Source organism: Gymnoscopelus microlampas (genome assembly GCF_963454915.1).
Source record: "Gymnoscopelus microlampas genome assembly, chromosome: 11".
NCBI classification, from domain to species: Eukaryota; Metazoa; Chordata; class Actinopteri; order Myctophiformes; family Myctophidae; genus Gymnoscopelus; species Gymnoscopelus microlampas.
In genome coordinates, this window is record NC_139948.1 from 38728666 (window position 1) to 38752264 (window position 23599).

General features: G+C 44.6%; 1 protein-coding gene across 2 annotated transcripts in view; it reads right to left on the minus strand.

Annotated features, from left to right (window-relative positions):
* Window positions 1-1910: 1910 nt before the first annotated feature.
* aatka (apoptosis-associated tyrosine kinase a) overlaps window positions 1911-23599 on the minus strand; it is a 44840-nt gene continuing 23151 nt past the window's right edge. The window contains exons 3-15 of one of the 2 annotated variants that reach the window (XM_084072868.1): window positions 22522-22663; window positions 16277-16356; window positions 13433-13551; window positions 12643-12730; window positions 11890-12023; window positions 10765-10849; window positions 10001-10122; window positions 9049-9198; window positions 4134-7575; window positions 3862-4042; window positions 2937-3134; window positions 2281-2324; window positions 1911-2246 (exon numbers count right to left, since the gene is read on the minus strand). In XM_084072868.1, coding sequence (XP_083928994.1) covers window positions 2296-2324; window positions 2937-3134; window positions 3862-4042; window positions 4134-7575; window positions 9049-9198; window positions 10001-10122; window positions 10765-10849; window positions 11890-12023; window positions 12643-12730; window positions 13433-13551; window positions 16277-16356; window positions 22522-22663 — 4770 coding nt within the window. In that variant the 3' untranslated portion in view covers window positions 1911-2246; window positions 2281-2295. Of the gene's footprint in view, window positions 2247-2280; window positions 2325-2936; window positions 3135-3861; window positions 4043-4133; window positions 7576-9048; window positions 9199-10000; window positions 10123-10764; window positions 10850-11889; window positions 12024-12642; window positions 12731-13432; window positions 13552-16276; window positions 16357-16959; window positions 17636-22521; window positions 22664-23599 lie in introns of those variants that run through there. The other variant, XM_084072869.1, reaches the window with a different exon arrangement.

Sequence of the window (23599 nt, forward strand, 5' to 3'; positions counted from 1 at the left end):
GTGAATAATAGGAATGACCCATATCATTATTTCATCATATACCAGGCTTTTGAATGTGTGTAACATCTCTCACATTTAAACAAGACACAATAAGTCACAGACACAAGAAGGAAAAATGTATTTGAATTTATGTTTGGGATACTACAACAGCCATGACTGTGAGGGGAAAATGGAAACACAGCAATGATGTTACTACTGGTGCACGGAGCAACCCTCCTCACCTTCTCAACAAGTGTCTTCCATGTTAACCAATGGGGCTTCGCAATAGGCTATCTCTTTGGCAAATTTGAGAGATGAACATCCTCTATTGTTGGTAGATTGTGTGTTTTTAATATATATAGTCATACAAAAATACAAGTAATGTGTTCTCTTCTTGAACAACTTGAAAGGCAAGCTAAAAGGATAACTTATGCTTCGTCAAACGACCGTGTCGTGTGACAAAAGTGACGCGTTTACAACTGTAAAAAGGATTGTTGAAAGCGTGTTGTCTTTGTCACAGGACACGGCCGTTGGACAAAGTATACGTTAACCTTAAGAAGAAACAGAATTGGCACTTTGAGCTACAGAAGAACAGAGAAGGGGAGGGAGCCGTCAATACAGCAGTAGTAAAATTCAAGTCTAACTACTACATGTAGATAACATTCATACAGTATATGAGAGAGAAGTCCTAAGTACCTCTTTTCGTTTTGATTTTGTACACCCCAAACCTAGGCATTCAGCATACGTGTAATAGAATACATCATGTAATTGGACCGTGTACTGTAGGTAGACTTAAAGGATACATAAAGATGTAAGTGACATTCACCGTTTATGGCTGATATATATTGCCATGTCACTGCTGAATTGTGTTCAAAGGCAATTTCGCACTAAAACGTGAGCTCAGCGGAGAGAAGAGCGTTCTCTCCCGATGTCACCGATACTCAACATCTCTCTGTCCCTTTACCGTCATCCTCTTGCAGATCAAATGTAACATGAGCAAAAGCTAGTTTATGCTACCAAACAAAGTGTAACCTGTACTGTAGCTGACACGGCAAACATAAATATAGGGATCGTCGTGAGTCCACTCGTTTCATTCCAGGATGGGAAGATGCACAGCAACAGAGCCATCAATTGTACATAATATAGTCTGGGGGTTTGACCACACAAAGTGCTTTATACTGTAGACACATACAAACGTATAAGTCATCACTGACCAAACAGTGAGGTGTAGCTAAAGGATGTACGTATGTGTCTAATCATCATAACAGAACATATGGAACCCTGAATGTTCTCTCTGAAATAAATCTCTGTAAACGCAGCAAAATCCAGAGAGCTAGTTTTATTTATAATTACTTCAATTTTTAAATGAACACTGGATTTTGCTGTGTCGTTACATGTGAGGCCTCCCCTAAACATGTAGGCTTTGGCAGGGTGTAAAAACGGGTTCAGGGGCACTGTACATTATAACCCCCCCCTCCCACTTGCCAACACAACACCACCCACTGCTATTATTGAATGGGGTGTGGGTGTTGTCTTTGGATATCCACAGCAGCATCCTATGTACTAAAATCCCCACTATACTTTGTTGTGTGCCGGTGTCACGTGCGCAAATAGCAAATCTACAAGCTTGCGTGTCGCGGTGCAACGTGTTGTGAGCTTGTCGTTTGGCTATTGTCGACGTGCGACACCAGCGCGCAACTATGTATAAATCAGGCGTAACTACTGTTACAATAGTTGCAACAGTCTTTATAAGAGGATCTGATCAATGAGAAAGCAAATGGACCAAGGCAGCCAATGAGAAGAGCAGCAATGAAAACCAGTCACTTGACTCTTTTTTTTCTTTTCTCGTTTCGTTTCACTAAACTATGAGCTGTTAAGTTGCTAATGGACACTAATGCTGAATTGTGCAAATAAGTTACAGTTGTTCTGTATTGTATGTTAGAACTTTAATATATTGGTATCTTTTAATTCATCACAACATGATTTCGTTTCACCTTCACTTCGCGGTCGTCTTCATTCGACTCTGTCATCCCTGCAGCTATCGTGCTTTCCCTAAGAAATTAAAATAAGAGCAAAGTGCACAAATCGTCGAGTGTGTTTCACTATGATATGAGGCACTGTCTCATAAAGGGTCACCGGGGTCAGATGACCCCCAAGGTCGATAAAAATAAAACTCTGTAAAACATCTAGATATAATATGACTGTAGAGAGCTGCGGTTCTGTTTGCGAGGACCTGGGATCATCCTCATCCAGTCAGAGCAATGGCACTCTCCCTCTCTCTCTCTCTCTCTCTCTCTCTCTCTCTCTCTCTCTCTCTCACTCCCTCTCTCCATCTTCACTGTTGCCTGTGGAACAAAAGGAGAAAGAATGTGATAGCAATTATTAGTGTCATAGAGTTATCATTGTAACCAGTATTATGTTCCTGTAGTCTTATTCTGGAAATAGCCCTGTATTTGGCCTTTAACCCCTAGCAGGTCATCTCTAGCTGGACAGTCAGACAGTGTGGAGACTATATAGTTATACAAGGAAATCTATGCTTCTCATCTAAATGTCAACTTATACTTTTGGAATACCAGGTGTACGAATGTCTGTGTATTTAAGCTGTTGAACTGATAGAGAAGTTTAAGACAAGGAACCACTCGAGGGCCATTTGATGCCAATGTCTAAATCTGCCTTCATTTGCTGCAGCAAATTTAAAGATCCATTCATGAGCTAAAAAACAGTCTTTGCCTTGTTTATTTTGTCTCTGTTGTTTGAGTTTCATCTTAACAGAGGCCAAGACATTTTAAGAATTCAGTAACGGAAATCCATGACAAGATCACAGAATAGAAGAGTATTAGATGTTGGTTTATTGAAGCCTTGATGCTTTGAAGACTTTCCACTCTATAACGATCTGATTTCCTAGCTTCAATACTGTGTTTACAAAGTGAGGATAACTCTTTGTAGAAGATACAGACCTGCACCTGAGCCCATGTTGGGGTCAGAAACTTGTGTGATGGAGAATCGAGAGACACTGAAGCGGTTGTATGACACGGCCACCGTTTTGCAAGTCTCGGGACTCCTGGGGGGACATGGGGGAGGCGAGGGCTCTGGGACAGTAGCAGAGTTGGATGGGTTGGACATCAACGGAAGGTCATCTTCCCACTCATAACCTCCTGAATACATAAGCACACAAGCACACAGTCACAGTTACTGAAACCCATCCAGGTTGCGAATTTACACAGTAAAATCCGTAATTTAACTCTGAGAGTTTATAAATGGGGTTAAAAAAAACAGTTTTCTGTTTTTAGTTTTCTGAAAAACCTATGTTGCTATATCAGTGGTTCTCAAACTTTTTCATGTCAAGCCCCCACCCCCCAGAAGCAAAGATTTGAGTTAAAAATGTTTGCTTTAAAAATATATATATTCAAAGATTTGAACAAATGTTCACAATTTTTCAAAAATAGCAGATCTACAAGCTCATAGCGTGCCACGCTATGAGCTTGTATATCTGCTATTTTTTAAAAGCCAAAGTATAAAATAATGGTTTAAGTGGTTTCACAAATGCATTCCCGATTTTAATGGGTTAAGGCGCAGACAAGTCGCGGGTTCGATCCCCGACAACCTTTGCTGCGTGTCGCTCCCCATCTCTTTCTCCCTGTTTCCTGTCACTCTTCTCTAGACCAGAGGACTTCAATGTATTTCAGGCCAAGGACCCCTTAGCTGAGTGAGAGATGAATCAGGATCCCCCCAGATTTGGCGGCCCCCCTGTAGTAACTCCCCCTGTTGAAGACCCATGCTCTAGACTGTTCAAATAACGGCAGAAAAGCCTAAAAAAATTGTTTATACAGTAAACAGTCTATTTTCATACAGTAGAGTTTCGAACACCCTTGATAATAGCACCTTCTTCTGAGTTGTTCCCGTCTATGTCATCAGAGTATGTCGCTTGGGGTCGAGTGTCAACTTCAGGGTTTGGTTGTGGCTGGATGCTGCCGGTTTCCAACTCCTCTGGAGCTTCCTCCTCAATGGGCTCTGCTGCTCCTCCAGACAGGATGTAGTCAGACAGCACTCCTGTGGGGCTCTCCTGAAAGTCAGTCAAAAAACATCCCTTAAAAACGCTGTAATCTTAATTTATTGCGTTCATAATGTACAATTTGACAGATTGAAATACAGACCTGGTCAAAGAGGAACACGGTAACATCATCAAAGAAGGACACCGCCTTCTTCTTCCGCTCCAGCTCGTCACAGAAGGACTCGGTGAGCAGCGTGGGCATCCTCAGGAGGCTGCGGAGGTGCTGCGCCCGGCTGCAGTCGCTCACCACCACCGGCACTATGGGAGACTCTGCCTCGCTCTCCTCGCTCTCTTCCTCCTGGATGTTGTAGGTTCGCAGCTCTTCGTCCGACTCGCTGTCGTCCGAGTCGTCCTCTTCCTCGGCCTCCTCCAGCGGGGCGCGGACGTCCTCCCCGCACAGCTCCAGGAACGAGGAGGACGAGGAGAGGTCGGTCGGGCCGTTGGATTCACCGTTGGAATCCTCGCATATGCTGTCCTGTGAGTCGCACTCCTCCGCGTCAATGTCCTCGAAATCGTCTGCATCTATTGTCACGCTTTGGTCCCCTGCGTCCTCCTCCGATATGTGGTTGAACTCCAGCGTCTCCTCTTCTTCCGTCAATTCCTCCTCATTCTCGTTGTCTTTGGAGCCCTCTTCTCCGGAGTCGGTTATGGTCGATTCTGAGGTCAGGGACTGAACAGGGGAATAGTCCTCGGAGCCTCTGTTCGGTTGGTCGTGATTCGACGACCCCTCCTGGACCATGGAGGTGGGCTCAGAGACAATGGAGGAGTTACACTCTGAGGGGTCCTCTACGGTCTGCTCCGTTTCCAACCCCAGGTTATCCTCAGCAGGGGCGGCCTCCTTGGTCAGGCAGCCCCCCATCTCCGGTGGGAACGGCGACAGCATGGACAACCCAGGCGTGTGGGAGGCCGGTGAGCCGGGACTGCCCCGTTCAAAGTTCACCATGAGACAGCTTTTGTTTCGCCTCAGATTAGTCAAATGTCTTTCAGTGTCAACCTGCGGTTTGATAACATCATCTTCTATGGTCAAACTCAGTTTGCCAGGATGTAAGCCATCACCAGGACCAGAAAAAAAGTTGGCGCCTACGTCTCGAGGGCTCCTGTCATTCTCAGCATCGTAGTCAGAGAAGTAGGCTGAGTCCCTGTATGGGTTCTTGTTACTCAGGCCTTTCAGTTGTAGCTCCTTGCTGCCAGAGGAGGTGCAAACAGAGAACCCTTGATTCAGATCCACCTGCAGGACCAGTTCAGGTTCCCCACCCAGCCCAGGGCTCCCCTCATCAACATGGGCATCTCCGAGCTCCCTGAAGATGAACTCTGGAGATTCATTGTTCTCCGTGTCATAGCCGCTGTCCAGGGATTTGGGCAGGATGGGGGTGTTGAAGGCGTCTGGGCTTAAAGCCTGGTCACAGGGGCTGGTAGCTGAGCAGGACAGGTCCAGGGTGTCTTCAGAGTCAGGAGTTCCCACAGGGTTCTTCAATGGGCTGAGGTCCTCATCCTCCACCTCGGCGTAGTCCAGGTTGAAGTCAGCAAAAATGCCAGATGTAATATCTGTGATGTCGTCGTCGTCACTGCAGTCACCCATGTCAATGAGGCTAGCGCCTGAGTGTCTGACACCCACACCACTGTCAAACCCTCTGCTTGACTCAGACATCTCAGGTTGGCTCTGCCACGTACCCCCCACGCCTCCCGGGACCCCCACAGTGACCTTTGCGTCTTTCATGATTGATGGAACGTCCCAGATATTTGCTCTCTGCTGATCTGACAAAATTCGTATTTGCTCTGTGTGAGCCTCCATGTAAGAGGATGGAGATTTGATATAGCCGACCTCAGGTATCATTTGAGGCTCAGAGTGCAGTCGCTCTCCGGTGAGTATAGATGGCTTTTTACTGTCCCCCTCTCGTTTGTCCACTGCTTTCAAGTTGGAGCGAGAAAGATAATCAATACTTGAGATGGGCGTGTCCACTTGAGAGACAGTTTCCTCTTTTTCTTGGTGACACACTTGGATGTATGTGCCTAACTCTTTCGGCATGCAGGCAGAGGTGCAGCTGGAGTCATTGCCTGTGGCCTCCAAGTAGCCAAAGGACCTTGAGTTGTTGAAGGTGCTCACGTTGGCCTTGGTCACAGGCCTCAGGTCTATCACATTTGTGGAGGGTGCGGTGTAGTCAAGGTCCAGATAGCTGTCCAGCCCACTGCCGGTCTGCCTGCCATCAAGGCTCAGGCTGTTGTTGTTAGCTGAATGGTTGGATGTCCAGTTGGTGGCTTCGCCCTCAGAGAAGAGGTCCCCATCATCCTCGGAGTTCCCAACCCTCCCCCGGCCTACCACCAGGCCATCCCCTGTCTCTACATCAATGCTAATATGGTTAGCAATAGGTAGAGGCTTCTTGAAAGGACCCATCATGTCATAGTAGGCTTCGCTAATTGTGCTCCTTGCTGTGGTTCCCTTGTTCGATTCTAGGTAGGGATCGCAGAATCCTAAGCTGGGGCTGCTAATTGCTTGTGACACGCCCCGTGGGTTATCCAATCTCCCTGGTGGATAAAGAAGGCTCTTTTGGGACTCTGCTGTTGTTTCTTCTTTAGATACAGAGGATTGGCTGCCCGTCGTGTTGGCGGGCAGCGGCTCACAGTAAATGCTATCTTCGTGGCTAGGAGAGAGGCCGGTGTAGGAATGGCGTAGCTGTACAGGGCTGGTGCTGGATTGTCCAAGCAACGGCTCCATCGTTAGGGAGACAGTGGGGCTTGCATCCGAGTCATAGGCAGTGGGTTTGCCATTATTGGCCGCTGACCAGTAAGCATTGGGCTGGGCCGCAGGCAAACTGGTCCGACTCGAAGAGGACAGCCTGCTGTTGCTGGCCTCCTGTCCGGGGCTGTAATCGATCATTGCACTGTCATCCAAGTTGATGTTACACTCTACTGGCTCCTCAATGCGAATGTAGTATTCACTGCTGACTGAGGGACTGTGGGCACTCAGCACTGGGACCACCCCTGGGTGATCGGGCTCATAATAGGAAGGGGAGATGGCGGAGGCCAAGCTGTCAGACTTGCAGCCCCCCGAGGTGCCTCCTTTCATGGGGTAGTAGATGTCTTGGTAGTGGGGGTTTCCCTGGCCCAGTGGTCCACTGGTGGAGGAGGAGCAGTACGGTTGCTCGGCTCTGGCCTGCTCCCACTTGTACTCAAAGTTGAGGCCATGGATGCTCTCCGTGACGGTCAGCAGGTCGTCTCCGGTGTCGGAGTGGAAGCTGTCAGAGAAGTGTTCCAGGAGGGGGAACGACGAGGAAGTGGCGGAGGAGGCCAGCTCCGCCGCCTGTGTCTGGGTCGTGCCCGGTGGGGCGGGGGCGAGGCCAGGGCTGGGGGTCAGGGGCGGGGCCGTGGACGCGGCCGTGTGAGAGGCGCTGCCGAGCAGGTTGGGTCTGAGGGCGTTCCAGCGCTGTTCAAAGTCCTCCTCTGCCTCACTGGAGCCTTTGGCACACAGGTAGGTCACCAGGAGGTGCACCTCCTCAGTGCAGGGTCTCAGCTCGGGCTGCAGCCAGCAGAACTGCATCACCTCATACCTGGGCAGAGATGAGAGCGAACAGAGAAAGGCCAGGCACAGAGGAGGGAAAAGGAATACAGAACGTATTGTTACTCACAGGTGAATTTATTTAAAGGCAGGTAGATTGAACAGGGAAAACAAATACACATGGTTTATTTAAGTAAGCACCATATTTGTTTTACATTTAGATGTGATATACGGTAGACACTAACCTGTTAATTAAACTACCAATATGGCGATATAAAGTACTGTGAAATAAATGATGTATCAGCTTCATCAGTAGCTCAAGTATGGGTGAAATAAAGTTAACATCAGGTCATGCTCTGTGGCATGTATGAAAATGCGATATTGGATCAGTGACTAAAGTGACATCTGTATTTTGATCATCAATGGGAAATTGTGGCCAGAAGCGCACATTCAATGACCGTGATGCTTGTGCAACAGTGCAATGTGTAAGGAATAACCAGTGGTTGAAAGTAACTAAGTGTTGTACTCAAGTACTGCACTTAAGTACAATTTTGAGGTACTTTTACTCTACTGGAGTATTTCCAATTTTCTTTTACTTCTACTCCACTACACAAATATTGTACTTCATATATTAACCACTCCAGCCCTATTTAAACTTTGGCTATTTGAAAATAGCCGATCTACAAGCTCACAACGTGTCGCAGTGCAACTTTTTATATATTTTTGACTTAATGATAACTTGTGAAATGGTGTGCTTGTGAAAGTACATTTTGATGCCAATACTTTTGTACTTTACTCAAGTAATCTTTTTATTCCGGTCTTTTACTTGTAAAAGAGTATTTCTACATTACAGTATTGATACTTTGACTTAAGCAAAAAAATGTTTTACTTTTTCCACCACTGGGAAAAACAGAAGCAACTCTTCCTCAGGTAAATGAGAATATCAAAGCATCATGATCAGACTGCGTCTGCAAGAACAGTCGCCTCAAAGAGTGATTGCAAATTAAAGATTTATATGATGCTTGAAATCCTGAAATGTCATTCTGCAATCAACGATTCACCTGAATGGTTTATGATATTGTATGTTGTGTGTATAATTGTAATCCTTGACCATAAAAACATAATGGACAGCACCATTTCTGAAAATGTTCAGGGCCCTAAACTGTACAGGTGTAACGAGTTTCATGCTTTTATGAAATAGTGAAAATATTTTTTTTACCTGGACTAACAGAAAGACAAAATGTCTTATGTAATATGGATGATGTCAAAGTGAACATAAAGAACATTAGGAATATCGATCATCTGTTTTATTTCTAGTGAAGAGGAAATATTACTACAGTGGCTTGATGCACAAGCATAAAAAGATATTGATTTTGAAAGCAGGACAGGCTGGCTATTATTTAATGTGCTGGCATTGATTGGTCAGTTGAGAGGATTCTGTCTATTAATCATCGGTACTGTCTATAATGAGGCATGGAAATAACACTGTGTGTGTGTGCGTGTGCGTGTGCGTTATGTGTCTTACCAGCGTTCACTCAGGGGGATTTTCAGCTGCGGTTTGGGCAGTTTGAGCTGCTGTTCTTTCACAGCGTATGTGAGCACCTGTCTGTCAGAGTAGTGTCTGTAGGGCTGGCCCCCCAGCTCAAACAGCTCCCACATAGTCACCCCCAAAGACCTGGAAAACACCACATTGACCACATTAATCCTGGCATCCTATTTTGGGCACATTCTCAAAAGATTTCTAAAAAAATAAAATGAAAAAGAAGTTAGATTTTTTTTTCTCAAATAATAGCACATCGTTGCTGTTGGGTGTAAAACATTTTTAAAATAGTGAAAAATAGCCACTCTACAACGTGTCTGCCCTATTTGTCATACAGGCTTAAGTGGTTATGCAACATGAAGAATATTACATTCATGTGTTTTATTTGCTGACAGTGTAGGGCTGATAGGATTTTTATTACTCTTTTCAACCTTGTAAAAACAAAAATCCATATATAGTACTACAAGTAAGACGCGCGAACGCTGGAAGCGAACGCAGCTCCAAAATATTGTGTATTTAAGGATGTGTGTGTGTTTTGACTGTAGCTGCACTCTGGCGCACTCTGTGGCTGCACACAGGCAGTGCATGCACAGTATTGCACACAGAGACACACACACACAAGCCGAGCAGAGTTTCATAGTATGCTCCACTTGGGCGGAGGCGCGGCTTCGCCGCGCCTCCTTCCGCGTTCGCAATAATCAATAACATTCATGCAAAGGCTAGCTCTTCTTTGCAGTAGAGTGCTTAATTATCCACAAAAGAGTTGCGTCATCGAGTCCTGACCAATTTCTGTGATCAAGAATGTTACCGGATTTGTATGAAGTACTGTGCATCTGGATCACTTTGTAATACTGTGATCCTGAATGTCTCTGGATCACTTTCTAGTCCTGTGATCCTGGATCAGTTTATAGTAGTGATGATGTCATGAGAAGCTCACCATACATTGCTGGTCTTGGTTTGGTCAACTATCAGGAGGTTCCCATGGACATCATCAATTAGTTCTGGGGCAATCCAGCGCAGGGGCACCCAAATCTGGTCTGGGGTCACAAAGTAGTCATCCTACGGGACAAAAGATGAGCATGTTTGGTGTGTTTACTGACAGTGACAAGTTACATAAAACAGTGACCGGTTATATCACTGGTTCTCAACCTTTTCAGGCCGCGACCCCCCAAAATAATCATATTTGAACTGAGAACCCCCCAAAATAATCATATTTGAACTGAGAACCCCCCAAAATAATCATATTTAAACTGAGAACCCCCCAAAATAATCATATTTGAACTGGGGACCCCCATCCTGACAAGCACGTGGAATGTGGGAGTTGAGGCATTACATTTAGTTTGACTCAGTTCCACTATTGTGAAAATATTGTGAAAATAGCCGATCTACAAGCTCACAACGTGTGTGAGCTTGTAGATTGGCTATTTTGTTTTGTTTAGTTAACCTGGACTCTGCCTCTTTCTTATATTATTTGACAATTTGGCCAATGTTTGACCAGTTTTTATGGTATAGTTTGTTACTTTTGATGCAGTAATGGTCTTTTTTCATTTCATTTATTTCATTTTTCGGTATTAGGTATTAAAAGTCCTTAAATTGTCACTTTAATGGCATCTGAGGACCCCCCCCCAAAATCATGTCCTGACCCACAGGTTGAGAACCTAATACAGAAATCACTGGAGTAAACTTGGTGGGGTACGGTACCTTATACCGACTGTGGGAGAGGCCATAGTCTCCGATCCTAACGGTCATCTCTGAAGTGAGCAGGCAGTTCCGCAAGGCCAGGTCACTGTCAGAACAAGACAGAGAAATCAGCTTTCCCTCTAAAATGCCATTATATTGCAACCTATCCTCATCATCATTCTTGTAGCTGTGTGGGAGTTTGTCTGGAGTAATGAAAGCATCAGGACATTTATACACTTACTGTATGTGTTTTTGTACATGTATACTAACCGAGATGTGCTCACAATAATGTTTCCATAGATGAAAACACACAAGTTTAGTGAAAAGTATAGTAGCATTGTTATGCAATATGCTCCACTAGTTTCTATTCATTGCAATGGCTTCTCTGACACTTCTGTACCCGGCAGCACAACAACTTAGACACTAATTGTGTCTGTCTGTGCTAATTGTAATTGTTGATGTCATCTATATACCTATAACTACAGGGAACTCATCACCAGTGAAGCCACTTATTGGTTGCCATAGCAATGGCAGCCGCTACAGGGCAGAGGAAGAGAGAGAGAGAGAGGGGTTCACCCCCGGCAACAAAATCACTGATGCTGGAGTCTGTGATAATCACTCAGGCAGCACCAGGATGTTGTTGCAGGGAGAGACCAGCAGGGGGGAGCACAGTCCATTATGGTTAGAAACTTGCTGCTGATGCAAAGGACCTGTACCCAGTGGTGGAAATTAACTAAGTACATTTACTCAAGTAATGTAGCCTACTTAAGTGCAATTCTGAGGTACTTTTACTTTAGTATGTCAATTTTTCAACAATACTTTATTCTACTTCACTACATCTCAGAGGCAAACATTGTGCCTTTTACTCAATTCCACTTACAAAACTTACATTAACCAATGAGGCCCTTTTTTATACTCTGACTATTGGAAAACAGCCGATCTACAAGTAGATCTGCAATTTTTTAAAGATTTTGAAAAACACAAAAATAAAAAAATCTTGTGAAATGAGACATTCTGCATAATAAGTACCTTGACTTTTGGTACTACAAGTATATATGATGCCAACACTTTAGCACTTTTACGTAAGTAACATTTAGAATACAGGACTTTCACTTGAGTACTTTTACATTGTGGACCCACCATTACCTGTGTATGAAGTTGTATTTGTGGAGATGCAGCAGCCCCGAGGCGATCTCGCATGCCATTCGCTGAAGGATCAAAGGGTCGGGTGTCTCCGAGTCAGTTGCCTGGCAACTGCGGAGGTAGCTCTTCAGATCACCCTGATGAAGAGGACACAAACAGGCCACACAAACTATTAACCAATAAAGTGCTGAATGAATTAAAGAATGAATTTATTTCCCCTTCAAACCATTAATCTGTCTACTTCAGATTACACCGCGCTGCATCCGGCTTTGTCGGGAGTCTATACGAACACAATTGGCCCGTGTTTGGGGACGGAAGCCAGCGGGGGGGGGGGGATAATACGGGCTGGGACGGCACCTGTCTGCAGAGAGTGTTGGGCTCTATATCCTCCCAGTGGGGGCTCCTTACTGGCAGGTGAGTCGGTAGGATGCAACAGAGTTAATCTCTCAGATTTTTTTAACGATGGGTTCCCAGATTGCAACAGCAGTGCCTTTGTTTGTGTTATCCTGTTAGCCTTAATGTCTTACTGTACCACGTGCTGTTTACATTTCTGACTAATAACGTATTCAATCAATCAATCAATCAAAATGTGTTTGGGACTGGGGAGGAATTAATTGGCAAAACTACTAAATTGGGGAGAAAAGGTAAAAAGGGTAAATATCACAAAAAATATGGAAAAGAAAGAAAAAAAGAAAGTGGTTAACCTGGACTCAAAAGGCCACGATACCAAACTGTGATATTGATAACAGGTCTCACCAGAGGGCAGAACTCCATGACCAGCAGATAGGGAGTGACCTCTGAGCACTGGGCCAGGCACTGCAGCAGAGCAGGGTGCTGGAGAGACCTGCCAGAAGAATACACACACAGACGCACGCGCACGCGCACACACACACACACACACACACACACACACACACACACACACACACACACACACACACACACACACACACACACACACACACACACACACACACACACACACACACACACACACACACACACACACACACACACACACACACACACACAAATGCCATTTAAAATATATATATATTTTGCCATTTTTAGCCGTAAGCCTAAAGCCGAAAAACAGCTGATCTATAAGCCCACAACACGTAGCTTTTAGATCGGCTGTTTTTCGGTGCATGACACTGGCGTGCAACTAAGTATAAATCATGTTTAACTCTAATTCCAATCCCTAAACCTAACCTCTAAATGTCTAATCCTAACCTGAATGTTTTTCTAATTGTAAACGTATCTCTGAATAGGTTTTTTTTTACTTTAAAACAACTATTTGTCGTGTGAGGACCAGGAAAACGGTCCTCACAATGTATATTTCTTAAAATTCTACTACACTTGGTCCTCGCAAGTATAGTAATACAAACACACACACACACACACACACACACACACACACACACACACACACACACACAGAGGAGACAATGTATATTTCAAAACCATACCAACTATTATAAGAGTTCCTATGCAACACAGTCATTCATTTCTATGAGTCTCTACAGTGTGAGTCTGTTGTTCTGACCGGTATGGCTGAACCTCCTCCAGGAACTGCATCTGGTCTTGAACACTGGCACTGGCTTTGAGCTCTTTCACCACCACCTGGGTGGTACTGAGGCCCGCGTTCACCTCACCCAACAGAACCTGGCAAAGACAAGGGCAAATCGCACAGTCAGTCAGTCAGCACAGGGCCCGAGCACCAATGCACGGACAGAGGAAGAGGGAGGTCATCATGATTCATGTGGCATGTATTGTATGTAAGCAAGCAAGAGCAAAATGGCCACCGTGTGAATAGAGCAGTGGTTTTCAACTAGTGGTCCGGGGACCACCAGTGGTCTTGAGGGAGTACCAGGGGGTCCCCAGCGAAATTAGTTAACATCGCGTCACAATCATTTTAACCGCTTAGCTTTGGCTATTCAAAAATAGCAGATATACAAGCGCATAGTGTGGCACCGAGTGCCGCACTATGAGCTTGTAGATCTGCTATTTTTGAAAAACCTTGAAAAAGTCAGCATATCTTTGAATATTTATATATTTTTTAAGCGAAAATTAACTGATATCTTTGCTTCTGGGGGTCCCTGGCACAAAACATTTCAAATGGTGGTCCGCGGCCAAATGTACTATATCAATGTAGGGGTCCTTGGCATGAAAAGGGTTGAAAACCACTGCTATAGAGAATTGAAAAAGGTTAGGCTCTGTGCATAACAGTAGTCCCGGGTTTCCAGAAGGTACACACGTATGAAGGTGTCATACATATGACACTTTCATTTGTGTTTCAGGTTCAAATCTGCTGCAGAGCCAATCAAACGAAGCAACTGTATGGAGAAAGTAACCCGGAACAGGAAATGGGGGGTATGCAACCTTCTGGAAACCCGGGACTAGAGTTATGCCCAGAGCCTATGCTGTAACACCCGGAGAGCTGAACCAAGAACTGCTAATGTCTGATTTATTCTTAGTCGTAAGATGGTGTCCTGAGCCGAACATAGCTACTACCGTACATGATCAAAGTGTAGATCTGCTATATTCAGCACATATAGTTTCTGCCTTGAATAGTTTTTCAGAATTATTTTCCATTTGTAAACCATATGCATACACAAAGGAATGTATGTCTATTTGATATAATGTGGATTCGGAAATAACAAAAAAGACCAACTAACAATCATTTCAGAGAACCTTACAGTATGTACATCTCAAAGTAACAGGCAACCAAACACAAATTGACTGGGAATGAAAAAAATGAAACTAGTAAAGAGGAGAAAAATAAAACACAAAGCTCAAAGCACAATCTCCACAGAAGGACGGACTCCACATCACCAGCAGAATATCAACACAATTAAAGACTTAAATATAGCCGGTGGATATTTGCTCCTCAAATCTCTCCATCCTTATGGTCTTTGCATAGATTTACATTTCAGCATAGACTCTACAAAACCATCACTTCACACCAAGATAAAAATAAATTAATATCTTACATAACATAGCTCTTTAACAAAGACTTTGGATTACTTATAGAGTGACATCAAAGCAAAGAAAATCATCAATGCTGCTTGTTACGTCCATAATATACTAAACTCTAAATCCTCTTAAGAAAGTGAATGAGCAACAAAACATTTACAGAAAAGATGTTGAATGTTTAATATGTTGTCTATGGACTGTAATTCTCAGGCAACCCTGAAGACAGCAGTGTACAGAAAGGCTGCACAATTAACGGGGAAAATATTTAAATGGCATTGCTGACACTAAATATACAAATGTACAAATCGAGAGTCTGCGATTTATCCCTCTTTAATTTTAAGTCACCTGGACTATTGTTCAACTGAATGGCCCTCTGCAAACATAAAAAGTACTGAGGAAACTACAAATCTAGACTAGTCTTATAATGCCCCAAATAAGAACAAACATCGTAAACTGCTATGGTTACCAGTAGAGAAAAGACTTGCCTTAAGCACATTCACATTCTTCAGCAATAGCATTTATCATACTAAACCCAAGTTTATACACAGTTTAATGATAAAATGCAGTAAGGTACAATACATACGTACATATTATAGTCATTTCACCAGAACAACAGGAGATGGGCTACCATGCCTTAAAACAAATTTACAGTATTGTACCATCAATCATTGGAATAGCTGCCCCTTCACATACGTCAATCTAACAGCAAATCCTCAATCTAATATAATTTCAGAACACATTACTTGAACAGCAGATCAATAGTCCAGTGTTGGTCATGTATTTTCTTCCCTTTATTTCTTTAGTTTCCAGCAGGCCGGAATGCATAATGCTGCCCTCCACAGACAAGGGTTTGCTGTTCATACTATATATTTTAGTTGGTCACGTAATATGTCTTAAAAAATGTCTTCTTCTTGTTCTCTGGTGATGGTCCTTGAGACAAATGTGACTAATTGTAAGATGAATGATGTACAGAACCTAACACAATTGCATATGATGAATGAGGTAATGGATTCCGGACCCTGCAGGAAGACTAATGGGGATCTTTTAAAATAAATAAATAAATGGGACAGCCGCTGAGCAGATCCACACAGTGCTGTCCCAGCATGGTAATTGTAAGGAATTTGCTGTGAAAGTGCATTTCGACACTTCTCCCATGGACTCAACATGCTGATACTAGAGCCAAAGATTAGCCTGGCTAACATGAGATCATCATCATCACATTACCCACACATTCCATAGGGTACAAGGCACATTATAGAAGTGCCGGCTGAAAACTATCAAATGAAACAATTAAGGCAGACGATGATGTATCGTGTCATGAGACCCAGCTGCCGGGTTGTCTGTGTATCATGTGTGTGTGTGTGTGTGTGTGCGTGTGCGCCGTGTGTAGAAAATAATAAGGGTGATAGCTCACCTTGCCGAACCAGCCATGCCCAATCTCCTTCAGATAGAGAAGACTGTGACGACCGAGGTCTGATGATTTCAGCAGCTGGACTAGGGTGACACGATACAAAAGACACTGTTAGATGAGTGAGAGACACACATGAGACGAGACAGGAGCAAAACTGAAATTGAGGACAAGATTCTCCACAGTTGTGGCTTGTCACCAGAGCACCACTTTAATATATGTATATATATATACCGTGAGAGTTGTGAGCGCTCCTTTATACATTGAACTGCTGTATTTTACAGATTGTCTCAGCACCAAAGAAAGAGGGATGTGCATAAAATCGACAACCAACAGTCAAAAATTGTCATCAGAGCTCAACATAATATAATGAAAAAGACATACAAGTATCAGGGGCATTAGAAAAGAGACAGAAAATAGTCTGAAAGGGAGAGAAAAGCACAGAAAGAGAAAGACTGACAAAATATCACCACAGAACAAAAAGAGGATGAAAATGTGGAGCAGGGAAAAAAAAAGCCTCCCAGAAAGCCCGAGTACAGGAGACGGAAGATTTCCTGACAGCAAAGTTATGTTACTTGTCAACTACATGAAGCAATAACGGGGAGGATCTCAGTACCGCAACAGCACTATGTCATATTTTAACTACCGTACCACCAAAAGTAAACGTGCGCAAAATCAAATACGTGTACCTCCAAGGAGCCTCATATTTTGATGGAGACGATGGTAATGATGATGATGAAGATTTCAAGGTGGTGCAGCGGCCGGCCACTCGGAGCACCGTGAGAAGGACTGAGTCCCCCCGCCGAGGTCGCAGCTCGGAGTGTGAGAACCGAGAGCCCGTGGCCCCGACCCCGGCCATCCTCAGCCTCAGGGTGTATTTGTGAGACGGAGCCGATGGTCGCAGTGTGTGTTCGAGAGGGAGAACACCGCAGTCACAGTGTGTGTGTGAGCGTCGGCTAGGTTTAACCCTCCGAGCCCTCGCACAGCTGTACAAGCTCGCCGCGCTGCCTCTCCCTGTCTGGACCCGGCACATCCTCATGCTGGAACACACAAACACACACACACACACACACATGCAGTCCTTGTCCTGGGGCCGGCCAGCTGTCACACACGCAGGAAGCTCTCCTCCCCGTTCAGTGACTATTATGTGTAACGCTAAACCGAACAGGTCCCAATAAGCTTCAAGACCCGATATTACTTTAGCCGATAGAGAGGTCTTCTGCCCTGGGCTGGGCTGTGAGGGTTCTCTCGCCACGCGTGACTCTTGCTTCCCGTCCGTCATGCGAGTCGGCAATGTGCTGTCTGACGCGCTGGCTCCGCGCGCCACTTCAAGACACCCGGCCGTGACATTGGAGGCCCACATAATGCCCCTTGTCACCCCTGGACAGCGGCATTCCTCAGCCCTGCAGCATACAAACGCAGCTCTGTCGAGACGCAGAAAAGACCTCTGTCACATGCCACACACCCCTCCTATCTTCAAGCTCCCCCCCCCCGCCCCGCTCTCAGGCCGCGGTGCATGCCGCCACCCTGCCCCTCTCTCTGTCTCTTCTCCCTCTCGTCCTGGCACAGACCCCTCACTGTATTGGGCCCATAATGGCAGTCCTCCTCCTCCGCCACGACGTTCCACGGACACTTTGGCTCGGCCTCGTGTTCGCCCACTTCCCAGCCCTGCTAAATCAGGGTCATTGTTTAGGGTCACTCACAAACACACACACACACACACACACACACACACATCCCTCATTCTGCATTGCCTGGTACGCGGTACGCCACAAACACACACACATACAAGGCCCATTCTCCTAAACACTGGATAGCCGGGCAGAGGTTGTCACAGTGATTTAAAAAAAAAACACACATCCCTCCACTCTAAACAACACATCATCCTGAGAGAGAGAGAGAATGTGTGTGTGTGTGTGTGTGTGTGTGTGTGTGTGTGTGTGTGTGTGTGTGTGTGTGTGTGTGTGTGTGTGTGTGTGTGTGTGTGTGTGTGTGTGTGTGTGTGTGTGTGTGTGTGTGTGTGTGTGTTCTCTCCTTATTCCACTGGAGCTGCTGAACTGGTCTTTTATATTATTCCCAGTATGGAATGTGTGAGTGTGCGTTCCCATCCTACTCATGGCATTCCCAGGGAACCTTGCAGAGACCACGGAGACCACAGTGGTGGTGGAATAATACACATGCTCCTCCTTAACACATGCACAAACACAGAGCCTTAGCAATGGGTTCAAAATGCTGTGTGTGATCTTTTGAATAATAATAATAATAATAACAATAATAATAACTAAGAATAACGTGTTACTGCAAGAGCAACAAGAGGGTAACTTGTTTTAGGTTGTCATATCAAGTTAACACTGCTGTGTGTGTGTGTGTGTGTGTGTGTGTGTGTGTGTGTGTGTGTGTGTGTGTGTGTGTGTGTGTGTGTGTGTGTGTGTGTGTGTGTCACACACACACACACACACACACACACACACAGCTTAAATCACACATGCTATACATTTCCATACATGTAAGGAACTGTAAAAGGGATGTCTTTGTACAATGTATGATTACTATGCTTATATAAGCGTGTGTGTGTGTGTGTGTGTGTGTGTGTGTGTGTGTGTGTGTGTGTGTGTGTGTGTGTGTGTGTGTGTGTGTGTGTGTGTGTGTGTGTGTGTGTGTGTGTGTGTGTGTGTGTGTGTGTGTGTGTGTGTGTGTGTGTGTGTGTGTGTGTGTGTGTATGCGTATGCGTGTGTGCGTGTAGGCAGTTTATGACGTGTGCATAATGTGTGTGGGAGCTTTAATTGCTATGTCTGACGAACAACAAACTATAGAAAATTGCTAATCTTCCCGGCATTAAAGTCTCAAAGAGCTTCTGAAGGCATACTGACTTCATTATTTTAATTTTCTACCCACTTGACCTTTTCATGCTGCTGCGCACGTGCATACAGTATTTCTTTTTTTGCAGAGAAAGAAAGCGAGCGACCGACAGAGGGAGAGGAGAAGAAAGGGAGAGAGATAGAGATAGAAAGAGAGAGAGAGGGAGTGTCACGGTCGACTTGCACACACAAGTGGACGAAAAAGCCGCATTTTTAATCTAATATTTAGGATAACACAAATTTAATTTCATTACAGAGGGGAGGGGAAACAAAAGCAATTCAAAGACAAAAAACAAGCACATTGTCCCGCCTGCAGCCATTCTAACTCAATGAAAGAAGTCTCTCTCTCTCTTTCCCCATCTCTCCATCTCTCCATCTCTCCACTCCTCGCCCTGCAACACCTGGGCCAATCACACGGCGGCAGCTATGGAGGACAGGACCGAGGCTGGCGATTGGCTACGCGCCCGTGGCTGCCTTGTCCAATCAGTGCTGCCGCTCACATACTGGGACGCTGAGAGCCCGACTCGCCTCCCCTGTGCAGTGACTCATGTCGAGGGAGGGACGCATTGTGTGCGCTTGGGATCTGACTCATGCTGAGACACGCACGCACACACACACAAACACACGTTTGGATTACTATTCTTATGAGGACAATTTTAGGAATGTCATTCTCACAGCGTAAAAGAAAGTGCTGCGAAGCGCTGTGATCTTGAAGATCTGCTATTTCTGGTGTGCCTCACTGATGTGCAACTAAAGTATAAACCGGACATAACTCTAACCCTAACCCCTGAACGAAATCTCTTAATGTCTAGTCCTGACCCTAAAGCCACTCTGAATCTTTTCCTAATTGTAAGCCGAACATTCCACATCTTTAACCATAAAATAAACATGAGGACTAGGAAAATTGTCCTCAGAATGTCTGTTTCTCAAATGTCTTACTTGTGAGGACATTTAGAAACGTATAGTAAGTACACACCGCACGCACACACACACACACACGCACACGCACACGCACACAGTATAGTACACTATTAGGACATACAGTACTGTAGCAGCGAGGTGAGATGAGGATATCGTGGCTGTCAGGCAGAGACCTTGTACTGTATGTGCAGAGGATGCAGAACAGTTACTTTTCAGGAAATGGAAAAACGAAACTGTGTTCTTAGTTATTATTTAGTCCCAAGCTCTTGCTTATACTTATTTCTGGATTAAATATTTATAGAACCCACAGACAGACGTCTGCGTTTAATAAATGTTTCAAACATAGCGAAAGTAGCAGATCTCAACAAGCTCACAATGCGTCGTGAGCTTGTATATCAGCTATTTTCTTTTTTTCTTTTCTGCATTTATTGATAGTACAGTGGAGAGAGACACGGTCTAGATCGTACAACCCTGGCCCTTACGTTTTGGCTTACGTCTTGGCTTAATTGTGTAATGCTGTCTTTATTCTTTTTTTGTTCTTTTTGTTGATAAATTGGGTCGTTTATTTTTCTGTTTTCTGTATGCTTGTTTTTACAGCACTTACTGACTTCGTACAGCACTTTGGTTGACCACTGGTCATTGTAAATGTGCTTGAGTTTGAGTTTGAGTTGAGTTGAAACAAGGAGAGAGAGTAGAGGAATGACATGCAGCAAAATGGTCTGCTTGGCCTGGGAGTCAAACTAGGGATTCATTGTTAGGCATCAGAGCCGCCCTATGGTATGCCCAACCACTTGGATATAGTGCACCCTATAGATCAGCTTTTTTTTTTCTACTTTTGAGCGACACTGTCATACAACAAAATATAAAATAGGGCATTCATTTACAAAAAGAACAAAAAAAGAACTGAAAAAGATGAAATATGGAGATAAAAAGTTTCTGCCCGACAACGACAATATGCTACTGTGTATGCTACGGTAAGGCAATTGGTGTTACTGACGTCAAAGACACATTTCTATGCAAAATAATATAACGTACTGTCAGGGACGTGCACAGATAGGCTCTAGGTGGCTCTAAAGCACCTGCCCTTTGCCCTCTTGACCAGAAGTGCCCTTTTGAATAAAAGAAGGAAAAAAACGTTTTTTTTTCTTCAGTTTACAGCAGGGGTCTTCAACAGGGGGTCCGGGACCCCTAGGGGGTCCTCAGAGTTACTACAGGGGATCCGCCAAATCTTTATGTGATATGATTTTTCTTTTTACCATAACCACTCGAAACCTAGCATCCCTTTTCTGAGGAGAACTTTAGCCAAAAAATAGCCGATCTACAAGCCCACAACGCCTCGCGCTGCGAGGCGTTGTGGGCTTGTAGATCGGCTATTTTTGGCAAAGAGGTATAGGTGTAGAGGGAAAAAAGAGCAGACCAAGTAAACAAAAAAAAGTATAATTTACTTGAGCACCTGCCCCTCAAAATGTCTGTGCACGCCACTGCGTACTGTGCACACTCTTCTTTTTTACCACAGAATTATTCATGTATGTTATAGAGGCCGCTGTCTCTCTCACACACACACACACACACACACACACACCATGGGTAAATCTCCCGAAGCATTACATAATGACCAGACGTCTGTCCTTTATTCAGAGAGAGGACAAGACGGAGAATGAAATGAAAGAGAGTAAATGATAGAGATTGTGTCTCTCCTGACTATAGCCATAAAGAATTCCCTCAGTGTAGAACTTGTGAAAATCAAGACAGAGCGCAATGAGAGACTCATTGCCCTTGTGATGGGGCTAGGCCTCTGATAGCCCCCCCCCACCCCCCACCACACCCCCCAGAGAATCAACAATCTTTTAATAGTGCTTAGTTGGCGTGATTAATTCTGAAAACTGATTAAGCACGACTAAAGAGCAGGGAATTAATGCTGACTAATATTGCTGAGGACAACATGCATGAAAGTGTAAGTTCAAAGGAGAGGAGAGGAGAGGAGAGGAGAGGAGAGGAGAGGAGAGGAGAGGAGAGGAGAGGAGAGGAGAGGCAGTGGTGTAAAGTAACTAAGTACATTTACTCAAGTACCGTACTTTTTGAGGTATTTTTACTTTACTGGAGTATTTCCAATTTTCTGTACTTGTACTTCTACTCCACTACATCTCAGAGGCAAGTATTCCATACTTTTAGTCCACTGTAATTATTTTTTGTACTTTTATTTTTGATACTTTAAGTATATTTTGATGCCAACACTTTTGTACTTTTACTCAAGTAACATTTTCAGCACAGGCCTTTTACTTGTAACAGAGTATTTTTATATTGTGTTATTGCTACTTTATGTAAGTCAAATATCTGAGTACTTACTTCCACCACTGAGGAAAGAAAAGAAAAGAAAAGAAAAGAAAAGAAAAGAAAAGAAAAGAAAAGAAAAGAAAAGGAACAAGGCAAATCTGTGTGGATGTGATTGGTGTGTTTTTTTTGCAATCTTACTGGATCTTCCAGGCTGTTTGGACACGGGCAGCGAGACCTCGGTGAGAGGGAGGATGTAGACCTCAGGGCCATTCTGGGAGGAGGGCGAGGCCAGGGTGGAGAGATCTGCCTGGTACTCCTCTCCATCTGTGTTGTCAAACTCCTGGTGCATGGGGCGGAGACAGACACTGAGGTTAGTCATTCACTCCCCAGTCGTCCATTCTACTGTGCAGGGAGTGGGAGACAATAGTTCGACTGTGATGGCACGACTAATGTGCTAATACATGCCCCGCATAGCCTACATAGTCAACTAGTTACATTATGTGCCTTTTTCATTGCAGGGAAACATTTCTGATGCTAAGCAGGAGCTGCACCCACAGGCACACATACTGTGCACAGCGCGCGCGCGCACACACACACACACACACACACACACACACACACACACACACACACACACACACACACACACACACACACACACACACACACACACACACACACACACACACACACACACACACACACACACACACACACACACACACACACACACACAATCCCCATGGGGATGTCAAAAAGATTTGTTTTTGTTGCCATTTTTTACTCTAATCCCAACCCCTAAACCTACAGTAATCCTATACTGCCCTACTGTAAATACCTTAATTCCTAGTACTGTATAACTCTAAACATCTTTCTTTTCCCATTTCCCTCAAGGGGACCAGAAAAAAAATCTATCCTTGAGGACATTTTGTGTGGATAGTACCACGCACGCACGCACGCTCACACGCTCTCACACACACACACACACACACACACACACACACACACACACACACACACACACACACACACACACACACACACACACACACACACACACACACACACACACACACACACACACACACACACACACACACACACACACACACACACAATCTATGTGCTAGTTGAACAGACAGACAGACAGAAACAACATTTATGAACACATGCACGGATACACTGTCAGAGAGCGACACACGGATCTCTTGGCTCCAGCTGCAGATGTTGCCCCTCCCATCTCACCCTGTGGATGGATGTGGATCTTATAGGGACA